Below are 16713 nucleotides of genomic sequence, written 5' to 3' on the forward strand. Positions count from 1 at the left end.
TTGTATTTAAGTCATAATTCACTCCTTTATTCGAAGTTTCGGAGTTTTAAAAAAAATCACTTTGCACATGGAGTAAATTGAGAGTTAGTTTTTTCAGCGGAGTAATTTCGAAGTGATCTGAATTTGATTTAAATCCGCATTCCGATTACGGGTTTTAATATTAAATTAAACTCCTCAATGAAGTGAACTTCACTTTGATCTTGAGGTTACCAGACAATTAACAGTTTTCAGTTCTTTTTTCAACAAACCAATTACAAAAAAATAAAAACTAAAAATATGCACATGTAGAAAATTTAAAAAACTGTAAGTGCAATTTTTCGAAATATTTTTTTTTTGTATAATTTATTGTTTAAAAAAAAATCAAAAAATTATTGGACGTCGGCTAACTTCAGTATCATTTCACTGTGATCCTGAAGTTATCAGACAATTCATAATTTATGTTATTTTCAACAAATCAGTTACGAAAAAAAAATACCAAAAATATGCACATGTAGAAAATTTAAAAAACTGTAAGTGCAATTTTTTTAAATATTTTTTTTTTTTTATAATTTATTGCTTAAAAAAAAACAAAAATTATTGGACGTCAGTTGACTTCAATGTCATATTTTACTTCAAGGGGATTTACTCCACACTCCGATAATTTTTTACAGTCGATGATATAATTTTTTTTGATTAACTGTTACAGAATTTAAATAAAAAGTAATTTTATTTTGTAAGTGGTTTTCAGTTTCCTTTGTCAGTCTTTTAATTTAAATTTAAATTTTAAAAAAATTTTTTGTTACTCACGATTTATTGCCAGGTCGGAAGTGTCGCCAATTATTTCAGACATTTCACACTGCAAACTGTAAGGAAAAATATAAAAATTGTAAAAAAATTATGTGTAATAACAACGAAGGTACAAATGGTATTGTTATTATTGTTATTGTGGTATATTGTACGTTGTAAGTTAATTATATCTTAGGGTTTGTCATTTTAGCGCCGTAAATAGACAAAGACCACCCAAGATAAAATGAAGAAGGGATGGAATAGTTTAAGATGATTATAATAATCATCTCGAGCTGAGTATAAAGGGAGTCAGGAAATGACGTAAAGAAATAGCCCCGAAGTACTTTTAAACTTTACATTAAATATTTAAGTGTAAGTTAATTATTTTTATTTTTAACGAGTATGAGTTAAATTAATTATTTAAAAAGTCGGTTAATAAAAATTTTTTTACCCTCGAGTAATTTCTTCAGGCCGAGTATATCTGTCAGATATTTTTTTACTTGAATTTTTATCCATTTTTTAAAAATTATCTTGCTGTCATATTCAAATTTTATTATTGCTGGCCTATACGTTACACAATTAATTAATTAATTCAATTTAATTGCGACAATAAAATAGTAGGGGAAATTTAAAAAAATTAATTAATGGTTAAGGTTAATTAAAGAGTAAAATCAGACTATTTAAAATAGACTTTATGTTGATAGTACAATTCGCTGACGTAAGATGACATTACGTTTCTTCGTACAGGCGTCGTGCACTATCGTCAATGGTCGATGCTTTCTCACTGGGAATTCCCTTGTAAGAAAAATGCTTTTGTTTATTATCATTAATACTGACTACTGACATTTTAATTTTTAATTATAAATTCATCATATTTATAATAACAGTTATATTATATTTATAATCAGATATAGTAAAAATAATTAATTTGAATTTATAAACCTATTCATAAATGATGCATTCAATTCAAATATGATAATAATTATAATAGAGTTATTTTATGCTATCATTTTAATTAATTAATCTAATTATTTTTGTAACTTGCTTATATACGGATAAAAATGGAGACAAAAAATCTACGAATTTTTATTATGCTGTTGATCAAACTTTGAACAGGAAGTTGAGCCGTCAAAAAATTTTTATGCTGCACTATAATTGGTATTGTGTAATTCATAATTTACACATGTAATATTCATTACAACTTATCAATTTATCAGTTTTGAGTGTGCAAAATTTTTTGCTAACTTCCTGTTTTGGTTCACAGCATAATAAAGATTCATAGAATTCTCAACCCCATTTTTTGCTGCGTAGTATTTTATTTTTATTCGCTATGTTTATGATTTAGAGTGTCGTCAAAAAAAATTTCTTCAATGAGTCCTCATGAGAATTTCAAGCCCTGCTTGAAATTTTTAAATATTCGCTGTAAAAGTAAAAAAAAACTTTTTTTCCTACATTGTAAAAAATTTTCGGAATGAAAACGGATTAATTTGGAGCGAATGCGAAGCGGATGACTGTTTATTTATTTACTCCCCTCAGAGTTGTTCATTTTGAAGGGGAGTATTTTAATATTAAAACTCCGAGTTAGAGTGAATGCGGATTTCGAAGTAAAATCCAGATCACCGCTGAAAAATCAAACTCCTTATTTACTCCATATACGGAATGAATTTTTTAAAAACCCCATAATCACTCCGTGTTCACTCTCGATTATTTACGTAGTCCATGTAGTCCGTCACTTTGAAAAATATTTAAATTATTTTTTTTGACCATATTAGAAAATGACAAGCTTTTTAAATTTTCAAACTAAAGATATTTTTAATGTGATTTTTTTTGTAGGTAACAAAATTCTCAAAAATTGTAATTTAGCGTTTTCATATAATTTTAAAATTTGATTGACATAAATATTTATGTCTATATTTTTAAATAGGATTTTTTTTTGTCTTAATAGGAAATAGTGTAATAAATTTTTTTCCAATTGTCATTAAAAATAATGTAAGTGGATAGTTTTAATGTAAAAAGATAAGGCGATACAAATAATTGCACGAGGAAGGGTATCGCACGAGATCGACCTCTACGAGGTTCTACCGTATATCATCAGGGTTGTGTGATGTATATACCTTAAGAGATATGTAAGTTCATCAACGCCAACCCTTCCATTACTTAAACTTTTATTTCATAGCTGATCGATTAGCCGAATGAACACCGAACACTAGAATCTAACTTTTATTTTTTCCTGTACATTAATCCTGATGTTAATCCTTCATGATCAACTCCACCACTTATGTACTTCCGTATGTACATATTTCACAGCAAATGAAAAATCCATTTAATTTTAAATAAATAACTTTTAATTAATAATCAAACAATAAATTAAATATATACTTGTTGTTATTATTTATGAAATTTCAAATTGTATTAATAAAAAGTGTAACCGAGGAGAGAAAGAAAAAAAAAGTCCAGGATTCACAATGTACAGTGAAGAATAAATTCTTATAACCGTGACAATAAATGGCCATGAAATTGGTCAAGTTCTCTCACGGATCAAAACTTGTTTCCTTTATTTCCTCTATAGCTTCTTACTCTTCAGTCGTATCCTACATACTATCCTTTGCAAAAATTACTCTACACTATGCTGGACAAAAGGTTGCGAAAAAATATTTTTTATTTAAACCTCAAAGAGAATAATATACCGACAGATGGAAATAAAAGAGAACAATGGACAGAGTAAAGTGTCATGATAAAATTATATTGCGAAGATGATGGCAAATAAGTATAAATTTTTCGGTTATTTAGACGAGTGCTGTATGGGGTATCATAAAATAAATAAATAAATAAATATATATATATATATATATATATATATATATATAATAATGAAAATATATTTTTATATGGATTTTATTATTTTGCTCTAGACTAATCGAAGAAGAAGAGCAGAGGCCAATGGGAACCTTTTCTCATCTGACAGCGATCAGTTGAAATGATGGTCTTTTATTTGTAGTCGAGTTTAAAGCTTCTCAACTGTTAGTTGAAGTCATGATTCCGTGATTCATATTTTTATTATACTAATGTGAGATAAATCAGAACTTACTTCATTACTACTTCCTCCTTTACATTTTACTATCGTTAAAAAAAAATTTCCTCAAGTACTTTATTTTATTTCATCTTCATATCATCAAAATTAAACTCATTTATATATATGTATATATACTATATAAGTATCAATTAAATTTTAATTCATATTTTTTAGTAATTCCATTAATAAATATTGACTGTTAATGTCAATAAATATTCAAATTATTTAACTAAGGGGTTAAAAAAATTCATTTAGTAATTACGTAATCTATATTTTTTCACACAAAAAAAAAGGATTTTTTAGGCAAAAAATTGTTACTCGCCCCAAAAAAATTTTTGTATTACAAATTGAAAAAAAAAAAAAAAAAATGTTAGGGCGATAAAAAAATTCTTGAGCCAAGAAATATTTTTTTCTGTTTACTGTGAAAATTTCAATAAATTTTTGCAGACTTGAAAAGTGAAATTTTTCAAATGTCTTATATACAGGAATAGGGTAAAATGTATTCAGTGATTTTTAATTTTCATTTAAGTGCAAATGAAGTGCCGATAAAATACTAATTTACTTAATCACAATTGAATCATCTTTTCAAAATCATTATCATAAATTTACATTTAAGTGTCAAATGTCTGATTAAAAAAAAAAAAATTGACACTTTATATAGTCGATGGGAAGTTGACTTTAATTATGATTATGTATTAAATTAAAAAAATGTATTACATTAATTAAATCGACACTTTATAGTTTAATTTTATGAGTAATTAATAAAAATAATTGACTAAAGTAAATAATTTATTTATTGATGAAAAATGGTAAGATTGAAAATCTGTAGGGTTTTTTTATAGTTGGATTGAAAATAAACGGAACAGTATAAGATAAAAAAATAAAAATATAAAACGTGACGAGGTGAAGATGAATGACGTGTCCAAGTCTTTTTATCAAATCAACCGATGAATGATCATCTGCAATTGCAGCATGAAATGCTATTGAATATAAAATCCACAGACCAATGAAGAAATAGCGTATTACATAGAAAAATTATTATTTGACTCCTGTGGCTGGTAAGAAAATATATATGTATATACATATGCTATGGAGATAAAATGAAGGCCGTGTATTAGACTCCCCGTGGATCCTGAAGGACTCCTAGCGAGTGAAGACTAATAGAGATAATCGATCAAGGACAAAGGATTTATCTCGAAAAAATTTTCATTCTTAATTTTGCAAAGTCAACTCAAAAAATATATATATTATTGTTATTAATAATAATATAGAGGGTGAATGAAAAAAAAGTAAGTGATTGTTTCAAGAATAAATAATGAAATAAAATAAAATCGGTAAGAAAAAAAATGAGGGATAATTTCACTTTGCCGTTATTCGACAGTACTTGAAGAGTTAAACGAGTAAATCACGAGCCCAAAGAAAATTCTTTCGTGAGTAGTGATTTTTCTCAACGCCATCCCACGCAATCGCCGACTGTGTTACGAGACAGGTAACTATTAAAGTAACATGGTGGCGCCATACGTGTGCCATAGGGTTGGCAACAAGTTTAAATAAAAATATAAAAATAGAGTTACGGGTGTATACACGCCCTCGGGATTTCCGGGTCTGCACGCGTCTAACGGTTCGACACTACGGATCAGTGAAATTGGTTTAACTCTTTTCTTGCTTCTTGCTTCTTACTCTTCTTCTTCTTCTTCTTCTTCTTCTTATTTCTTTTTCTTCTTATTCCTATATCACGTCGTGTTCGTCTCCTTGTCGATCTTTCACTGCACTGCTACGATCTTTGGATACTCCAAAGTCTTCCTATTCGACGGAATCTGAGCAATTCTCGGAACTATGGAGAACGATAGTAAATACGATTCCCAGGCTACTAAACAATTTCAATTGTATCGAAATTATAAAATTATAAATTGTATATTTTTATTGAGCAGTTGTTTCAGTTTTTAAATTATCTTTACTTATTAATCGATCCAAATTTACTGTTTATGGAATTTAAACTTAATTATCTATTTATTGACTTTGTTGTACTGCGGGTAAAATGGTCTGCGCAAAATTTTTTATCAAAATTATCCTAAATCACATTTTACGACCAACAGTTATTTTTAAATAACTTTAAATGCCCGGACTTAATTTCATAAATGTTTTTTTTTCTTTCAACGCTTTTGCTCTCAAATTGCATAACGGACAGAACTTGTAACTTACATTTACACGTCGATTACCATATTTGTTAAATTATACGAAAAATGATTTTCCCGCTATGAAAATTTGAAATTTTCAAAAGAAGAGAAGTTATTGGTTTCGGTCGGATTTTCGACAATTTTCATCAGATGTCTGCATTTTGACATCCTAGAAAGTTATTCTGACTATTTCTAATTGAAAGCCCGCCCACGTGTGTGTTTTCGAATGTGTGTAAACTAATTTTTGTCATACGATATCTTTGGAACGAATCAACCGATTTGGACGTCTTTGGCAGCAATCGAAAGGGCGCATTACGACTTAGATCTAGATAGATTTTAAAGTCAATCGGTTAAGTAGTTTACGAGCTATACGAAAAATAAAAAGTCAAAAAATTTTTTTTTTCAGGTTTTTTTCATAAAACTCATAAACTCCTTGCCCGAGTTGACTCAAAATTTATGGGGCTCTAAGTCTTGATGAGCCCTTTTGATTGCCGCCAAAAACGCTCAAATTGATTGATTCGTTCCAAAGATACCGTACTACAAAAATTATTTTTTTTTTAGCTAAATTTATTTTTTTCAGTTGAACACCAAAATAAACATTTTTTGACTTTAAAAAGCTCAAGATTTTGCAAATTATAACTTTTTTAAGTTTTCTAAGCTCGAAAACAGTGGGAAGTTTTGGGGTTGGCCCACGGGGTCAACCGGTTTAAAAATTTTTTTTTTTTAAAAACTTGCTGTTTTGCAAAAAAATAAAAAAAATTATTTTTGATAACAACTGAAAATTTGGATGTATTATCATAAAAATAAAAATCTACTGATTTTAATAATAAAAACTATTGCAGAAAATTCCTCGATAAATTTGTTTACTTGCAAGTAAATATAAAAAAAATCAATAATAATATTTCCAAGTTTAATAATATCCCCCTTTAATTATCACTTACCTCCGACTTCGATCCCATCTAATAATAAATACTTAAAATATTTTTTTTTACGATACAGTCGTACCGCTTTTACTCCATTTTTATTTTTCCCATATCATAACACATCATGTATTATTATCATCTCTGTTAATTATCTAACTAATCGTAATTAGTATAAAAAAATGAAATAATAAACTATCAATATGTTTATTTTTAAAAATAAAAATAATAAAAACTAATAACATGTAATCATAGAATTAATGCTATAAAATAAATAATTTGACACAAGTGCGAATTACATCACAGTAAATAATCGATTCTCACGTAGTAACATGTCTTCATCCATATAATTATCAGTCGTAATATAAAACTAAAAAATACCAAAAAGTATCTTGAGCATCTAACAGTTAACTACTTTTTTTTTCTTATTATTATTAATACAGTTATTACGCTCCAGTATTTAGTTATTTAATAATTTAACTCAAAGTATACATTGTCGTAAAATAAAATAATTTAAATTGATAAGTATTAAATAATGTAATAACGCAAAACATGTGGCGAAGAGTAACTGAGGAATGTGATGGTACAATTGGTCCTCCCCATCAACTAAGAATACAAGAGAGTTTACTATTGGTCAGTGGCTCGTTTCCCCACCTGGGTAAAATTCACTTTTTACCATCCCTATTACAAAACTGACCGGCATCTCCTAGACCATGTCATTACATCGCGGTGCTCCATTCTAACAACACTGCAGATTGTTGTTCCTCTTTCTCTCAACTCTAATATCTTCCTTATAACACGATATATAACATACATATACATATATATTCACATATCCACCGTCACTTCCTTCTTCATCATCATCTATCCTCTTCCTTCTCCTCCTTAATCTCCACCACCTTGTTGTCCACCTCCTTCTTTTTAGTTGCTCTCTCCTCGACTCTAGTCTGCAGTCCTTGTCTGTTCTCCTCCACTCTATATACCTGGTGTGTGTACACTGCAACTCTCCCTCTAGAAGAGCTAAAGAAAGAGTGAGAGAAGGCAATTGGAATTGTTCGCCCACTCTTGCATCAGCAGCCAACGCAGAAGAGCCAAAGAGACTCTTTCTGACTGGTACGTCGTCTTCAAGGTGAAGAGTTGCCTCGGTTCATACAAGGACATTTTATTATCAATCTTACAACTCTTCACCCAGCCTATCTCTTCCGGTAACTTAATATATTACATTATTATTATATCTACGTGAACATTCAACGCTTACAAATAGTGCTATTTGTGTGATTTTATTTATTTTTTATTTATTATTTGTGCTCTTATTTTTTCACTGTGAATTTGACTATTTTTTGTTGGTTTTCAATTAATCAAGACTTAAGGAGTCAAAATGGATAAGAAGAATCTCTTTGCAAGGTATTTTAAAAAAAAATTTATTTATTAATTTAAAAATAAAAAAATTAATTTTTTTTTTATCAAGAAAAAAAAATTCTGCTCTATTATTTTACTTTAAATTTAAAAAAAAAAAATTGTAGTAAAAAAAAAAATTTGAAGTCTACAATTTACTTTAATTAAAAAACGGATAAAAATATATCAAAGTTAAATGAAACGGGACATTATAACCACAGTTCTGTAGACGTAAATATTAGCGTGTCGTTGGTGGATCATTGACGGAAGAGGAAAGCAAAAGCAAATGAGGAAAAAAAATTGATAATAATAAAAAAAAAAAATAAATAAAGCAGTAGGATAAAAGTATGTCTATATAATAAAAATAGAGGAATACAAGAAATAGAAGATGCAGTAGAATAAGACTAAGATGATGATGAGAAGGAAGCGAACGCGAGTACTCTGCTCGATGACTAATATCATTTACGTCACGGTGTGGTCGATTTACAGCTAGGCATGGGCTTGTGTCGCACGACTACCCTCAGATTTTAAAATATATAACATTCGTAAGTTATAAGGTATAAGGTATTACGTATTACCACTACCAACTACTACACCTTCTATGGAAAATATATATTATCTATACAGGAATGTGATATTACATTTAACGAGTTTAATTTATTGGCTAATGTAATGTAATGTGGAATTTACCTTAAGCCACTTAAGGTTGGGCTTTTAAATTTAGAAAGAACAAAAAAAAGCAAACAACTTTAAGCTGATTTATGTTGAGGTGAACCTGGTACTAATTTCCATTTTATTCGCGTAATGTATGTAGGTAGGGATTTATTGGTACGGATGTGCTAATAATTTAATAACGAAATCTAATTAGTTTAAATTAAACTGCTAAAAGACTGGTGTTTAAATTAAATAACACAAGTAAGGTGGTGTAATTTGGCGGTGTTAAATCGGTGTAAAAAAATTCCACGTACAGAAATTAGAAAAAAAAAATGTATTACATACAAAAAATATATAAAAATTTAAAGGAAATTTAAATTTGCTGTGTACTTATTTATTTTATACATTAACGCTTAAGCTTTCTTATAATCGAGTAGAGATTTTAATTAAATAAAAATAAAAATAATTTTCTTGAGACAAACTAGTACTTGGGTTAAACGGATTTGGTTTCACTGAAGAGGAAATTTGTTAAACTCTTAAGAAGTTTGATGTCAATATCTTATTTTTTACAGTGTAATTTATTTAAAAATTAAAAAATTTTACGCCCGCAATTTCAATCACCAATAATTTAATTTAAAATTTCAAATTTTTAAATGCTAAAATTTAACACAAATTTTAACACCTACACCTCGTGGACTTACCCCGGGTTTTTTAGATTAATAAAAAATTTCTAAAGTGCCATTGCCCTTAAATTGTCTAGTACGTTCTCTTACGGCTACCGAAGTCGTGAACTTAACACGAAAACGCTATTAAAGTGGTCAACTAACCACGACACGTGCGTTCCGTTAACGTTCTTATATATGTGTAAAAAGATCACACTTTTTAAAATATACTTTTAGTTTGTTTTCGTTGAGATTTTATATTTTATATCATATGAGGTGACTATTATTCTGGCGCTCTTGTTAATTATTGTATAAAGTATGTTTTATATATAAAATATGTTGTGTCATTTAAATTGTAAACTTAAATATTTAAATCTGAGCAGCTATAGCTGCTATCCGCTGATAGTACTTGAGTAGACGAGTTTCATTTTGCCGATTCACTCCGTTATCTAATTAAACTAACTGAAGATATTTAAATTTACGCGGTTATTTATGTTACGCTCTTTATACTGTGAATAAGTGACCAATAAGATGAATGATATTATTAAATATAACGTAACTTTTCTGGAGTATGTATACGTGTATCTATAAAACGTGTCTATATAATTAAATAATTAAATATTTTATTAAGTTGCATATAAAATATTTTATTTTTCAATCATCATTATTTTCACTTTATTGATTAAATTTTATTATTTTTAAAATGAAATATTGGCGGGAAAAAAAATTTTTTTAAAAGCCAATTTAAAAAAAAAATGACAAGTAAAAAAAAATCAATTTCTACTTTAAATTACGAACATTAAGTAATAAATATATTTTATTAATAATAAAAAATTATAGATACGGTTAAATATTTAAAAAATTTATAATAGATAATAAAAGATAAAATTATAACGGCAAAAATTTTTAAGTATATTGTAAAATAAAAAAAATAGCACTAAGTATACGATTTAAATTGGTTATTTGAGAAAAGACAAAGATAAAGATTTAAGAGTGAAAGAATAATCATCTGAACGGTAATTCTTAAAATGACTATTGGAGAGCAATAGTTCTTCAGCTCTCCTTTCTCTGTTGTTGTTGTTGTTGTTGTTGTTGTTCGTTACAAGACACTGGTGACTTTTACTGAGAATCAAACAAGTTATGCCAGTGCTCTAGATAATAAGAAAATATATTATTTTTTGTCTACGAAACTGAATGCAAAAGAGATAAAGAAAGCATCTGGTGAGGAATTATTGTAATGTGGACGGGCTTGGTCTATTCGATCCATAACATACTAGACCATAAAATCTCTAGACACTCCGTTCTTTCCATATAACTTTAGTAACTTAACTTGAGAACATCATTCTCGTATTTGACCGCGCAACACTATTTCATCCAGTTATAGTCTTACAGATAAATTCTGGAAAATGTACTGTACCAGTTGTTATGATAGCACATGCGCAACTCGGAATTTATTACAAATGCAAATTATACTAAAATGCTAACACATTTTTTTTTACACTAAAAGTATTTTACTCTAATTTTTCTATCCATGTTTTTTTTTTTTTTTTAAATTACTCTACGATTTTTTATTCACGAAAAAATTCATTTTTATTTTTATATGAATAAATTCATAGAAAGTTCATAAAATTTGTAATTTATGCATTAAATTTTTTTTTATTTAATAATATTCAAGATAAAATAATTAAATTTAAAAAGTTCGTGAAGAAAAAAATTAAAAATTCTTAAAGTAGAAAATTGAGAAAATTTTTAAAATTTATATTTACTTATAAAATTATTTTTAAATAAATTCGAGTGCAATCTTTAATTTCGACACGTAATTTTTTTGATTGCCAAAATAAATTGCAGTAAAATAAATAATTTGTTAATTTATTTGAAAATGTTGGTCGGTAATAAAGCAGTATAAAGTTGCGTATTGATGTAAGATGATGAGGTGGAGTCTTAACGACCTCTGAGCAATCCCGAAAGTACACATTAGCAAACGATCTTTCTGAGATCTTGAATCGAACGTCGGATTATCCGATCGTAACTCATCCCATCTTTTTAAGTTTTATTTTACTTTTCTCTCTCTTTCTCTCTATCTCTGTCTCTTTTTCTCTCCTCCGCCTACTCGTATTGAAAAGTCAATTACACGTTAATGAATAGCCGTAATACGCTCCGATGCCGAGAATAAACGAGACGCCCGGAGGACGGAAAACGAGAGCGAGAGAACAAGATATATATATAAATATATATACATATATATAGAAACATAGACAGAGAGACTATAAAAGAGAAAAAGTTTTTAGCAATGTTACTACTCGGTGCATGTCGCTCTCTGAAGCACTTGGGATCCCATCCGGACGCCAGATCTAACGATAAAGATGTTTCTCATGAATCCTTCCTCTTTCCTCTCTCAACTCGCTTCTTTTACTATTTTATTTTACTCCTATATCCTTCATCCTTTGCTACATAACGTCCCTGGTTTTATTTTTTATATTATATTCTATGGAAGACGAAGTAGTGCCTACGCAAGGCGAATTATTCGCGGGTGGCAGTTTTATATGGTAGGGATAATGGCCTCGTATAAATGAGTAATCGACGCTCTACGCCCGTACTTACTGACCAATACCTATATAGATACTTAAGGGAACTGATGCGTGGTTCAAGTTACATTACCAATAGAAATAGAAATAGAAATAGAAATAGGAATAAAAAGAAAAAAAATAGAATTGGTATGAGAAAATTTAAAACATCGCCAATTTATTGTGTATTAGACGAGCATTAAAAGGTTTAAACGGGGGTCAGGGTGCTCACAAAAATGGTAATTCTTTGGTCTTTCGTTTTCAGTACTCATTACAATGAGAATAAGTAATTGTACGTATGTACGCTAAAACACGCTGCTCGTAAACTCAAGTTTTATGACGCAGTTTACCTGCGAGATCAAAAACCTTTTGCTTTTAAAAATATTTTTTTAAAACTTGGAAATAATAATAATAGTATATTAACCTTGTCTTATTGAATTTCATTTATTCTTAAAAATTATGATGGATTATAGACAATATAATTCGTATTTATTTTTATTACCAAGTATTGAAAATAATAAATGATTCATTGAACTATTCAACGAAAAAATAAAATTTTAATCAAACTTAAAATCCATTAGTATGAATATTGAATAGCTTATATAACTTATAGATCATTAGCTGTTATCACGATTACACAAATAAAAAAAACTTTCCCCAAGTATGAATACTTTAATTAAACGAATATTCAGTCGGTACACACTTTTAATTATCAGATAAAATGATGTGTTTAGTAATGAAGTATAAAAATGATTAAAAAGATATGATATACATTAAGCTTTGTCGTTAGAAAATCTATGGTGGCAGGAAATGATCACTTAATGTGATCACATAGAGTTATTATATCCTGGAAAGTAATTTTAAATAATTTCCTGGATGTAGAGAAGATAAACCCAGCGCTATTATGATATAAATAGAATAAATATTTAATTTCATTGGGTATGGGGAGGCCCTTAGGTAACTTTTACTTAATCGTTGGTTAACATTACCTTCATACAGTACCTCAACCTCAATATATCTCTATACCGGTGACTTAACTCTAAATGAGGTAGGTAAATCCCATGAGTAACATCATATAACATGTAACATGGTGTTTAGATGCATTACATATCATATCATATCGTATATATAAATTTATATATATATATATATATATATATATATATATATATATATATTATATGTTTATGCAACTAAGATGTTTTGTACATTGACCTTAACGGTGTGGAGACAGACCCAGCTCGCCACCCACCGTTTTATCCAAGACTAGTCACTGTACCATGATAGAGTAGAGGTAAAAACAAATCCAAGATGACCGAGGTGACAAGCTTCGGTAATGAGACACGACGTGTTTCACGAAACACTCTCACCGGTTTTCTTATATTCCTCTCGCTTTCATATATATCTATATATATTTATAAACATCTGATTAAATCATTTCCCTTTAGCTCATTAATTTAATAATAATGATAATAATAATTAATATGATTATTATTATTAATTAATTTATAAATATATTATTTTTAATTATTTTATTATTGTTATTAAAAATTCAATTGTAATTGCAACTAAATTGCAATTATTTTAATTATGGGTTATTAAATGTAAACATAGGGCTCGTAGGTTCTTTATTATTATTTAAAATTCTTCTCGTCTCCCTTATATATAATCTAATGATTATATAATAACTCTACAATGACTATTCATTAAGTGATTGGATGGTTTAACTATTCAATGAGAGAAGTAGAAATGCAGGTGAATAACGTAACTCTGTAACGGATCTTTCACTTCTTATGGAGTTAACTTATTTATTATAACAATTTTAAATAAAAAAATATTATTGCATATATATAGATTTGTAAATAAATAAGTTAAATAAATAAACCGAGTTGGGAAAGGAGAGATGGGATTTTTTTTATTGGCGATAATTGTGTTCGTTACGTTTTTAATGAAGCCCAGCCTTGAAATTATGAAAAATGTTTCGTTTTATGTAATGGAGGAAACTGTTTCAGTAGATTGTAATTAGATACTGCTACCTTCGGTACATATATATATGCTATATATAATGTTATAACAAAAAAAATGTAACGTTACGAAAATTATACTGTATAATATGTGGGCTAATTGTTTGTGATAATTTATATTTATAATCATTTTTTCTTTGAATATTGAAAGAGTTTCTGTGCTAAAGAGTCAGGGAAATTCTTTTGCATTGTTATCAAGCGAATTTCTTTTACTTTATGTTATCTTGTAGATATTTTGTATACAGTTACAGTACTTTAATTTAAGGGTATTCTCAAATAGTGCCCATTCTCCACTTTTTAAAAATATGCAATGACTTTCAACTGTCAATCATATTAAAATTTTACTAATTAATTAAGATTTTAATTGAAAGAACAGTTTCGCCGAGATGTAGAATTTTTTAAAAATCACTACAGTTGTCATCAATTAGGAGTTAAACAAAATTTTTTGAATAAATTTTAGCCTACAAAATTTTTAAATTTGAACTTTTGAATTGATGAAAATTTTACTGAAATTTGTTTTTCAAATTTGGTTTAACCCCCAATTGACATCAACTGTGTAATTTTTTAAAATCTATATCTCAGTCGAATTTTCCATTTTTTAATTAATATTTTAATTTTTTTTTTTAATCAATTGATAAAATTTTGATGCGCTTCTGGCAATTGAGTCATTGAAAATTTTTAAAAAGTGGAGACACTGCCTGAGAATGGTCTTAAGGTTCGTCTGAAAGATACAGTAAAAAAGGATGGGTATAATGAAGTACGTGAGGCACGGCGGTGTATTTTTTTACTGAGACTTCAGTGAAAAAAAAAATTTTTGTCAAGATTTTCGTCTTCAGTTTGTTTGTTGAGGTTTCTAAATGCGTAAAATTCAATATAAAAAAACTTTTTTCGCAATACCCCGTTTTGCTCCGAAAAATTTTTTTTTCTTTTAGATTACTAATTTTTAAGTTCAAGTACATAATTTATTAAGTACTTGAATAATTTAATGGTTTAATAAAAATATCTCAAAAACGGCAGCAGTATAATTTAAAGCTCATAATTTTTTCTAGTCCAAAAAATATAATGTTACTATGGTGCGTAATACGCGAGTACATAAAACACTATTGTTCCATAAAACTCCATATTAAACATTCAGTAATCACCAGCAGCAGTTACTTAAAATTCCGCGAATCCTATCGTTAAACAACTCACCATTTAAAATTTATAATTTTATTTAATGTCTACACTTCCATAATTACAAAAATCCTAACGTTTACTATTTTTACTCTCCAATAATTAAAATAAAAATTTTTTTAAAGAGAAATGATTTAACCAAGCATATATATTATTACATAAGTTATTTTATAATTCAAGTTCAAGGATTTTGCACTTTACCGGCTATATTTCTTATACTTATATCATTATAACAGTTGAACGTCTGTGAATCGACCTCAATTTAGGTCGAGGTCGCTTCAGATGATTTATTTGTAAAATAGAAAAACAAGTAACGCGAAATCAAACAGATGTTAAACCGCTGAATGGTATTTTATATATATAGATATATATATAACCTTATAGTTGCTCATGATCCTGACAATTTACCCACTTTGTAGTGAACGTGGCTATATAAAAGGTAATACTCTGCACGAGGTAGAGGCAATAATGCAAGAGACGCACGTATATATGCAACACGAGAATGGGCCGGTACCCAATTACGCTAGCGTTGATTAAGTGCGAGAGGCTTTATTCCATATACATTTACATCTATATATATATACCCCAGAAATAAAAGAGAAGAAATAATGTAAGAAGAATCAAGGCGTTGTAATATAACGTTAGAAGTAACACGTGCTTTTTGATCACTCTTAATACATTATCAATAATAGCAATAAAATAATAATAATAATTTATATTATTAAGAGAATAAGGAAATTTTTTTCCACTCATATCTATTTGATAAAATTAGTTAAGTTATTACATTTGATATCATTAAAAAAGGTCTTGACTCAAATTTGTCTTTTCATGGTTTTAAGACATTTTTTATGGCCAAATATCGAGATTAATAAATTTATCTATATCATTCGAATTACATTTAAATTACGCGGGAAAAAAAAAATCGTATTTTGTTTTTTTTAACAAATTAATATTTTAGTTATTCTGTCAATATAGAGGAAGGAGGTAGGGTAGATAAAACGGAGTACCCCCAAAATTTTATAAAAAAAAAAAAAATTATATTTTAAATGGTTTTTAAACATTCCAAAATAACTTTTGTAAATACAATTGAGCGTTATTTTGAAATTTTTTTTGTTAAACTTTTTCAAAAATCAATTGCCAGTTGAAAAATATTTATGACTTTTGTTTTAAGATAAAAACTAGTAAAAATTCATTTTTTTTTTTTTTGTATCAATTTTCTTCTTGTAAATTACTTGCAAAAAAGTTTAACGTAATCAAATTCATCTAAATAATAATGTGCATGTTTGCTCGTGATAATGATAATAAC

The 16713-nt window shown here is 27.9% G+C and overlaps 1 protein-coding gene across 1 annotated transcript in view; it reads left to right on the top strand.

Annotated features, from left to right (window-relative positions):
- Positions 1–7981: 7981 nt before the first annotated feature.
- Positions 7982–16713, top strand: part of LOC103569003 (uncharacterized) — a 33951-nt gene continuing 25219 nt past the window's right edge. The window contains exon 1 of the mRNA XM_008546067.2: positions 7982–8339. Within this exon, the coding sequence (XP_008544289.1) occupies positions 8314–8339 (26 nt within the window). The 5' untranslated portion in view covers positions 7982–8313. The remainder of the gene's footprint in view (positions 8340–16713) is intronic.

This window comes from Microplitis demolitor, chromosome 5 (assembly GCF_026212275.2).
Source record: "Microplitis demolitor isolate Queensland-Clemson2020A chromosome 5, iyMicDemo2.1a, whole genome shotgun sequence".
Lineage (NCBI taxonomy): Eukaryota > Metazoa > Arthropoda > Insecta > Hymenoptera > Braconidae > Microplitis > Microplitis demolitor.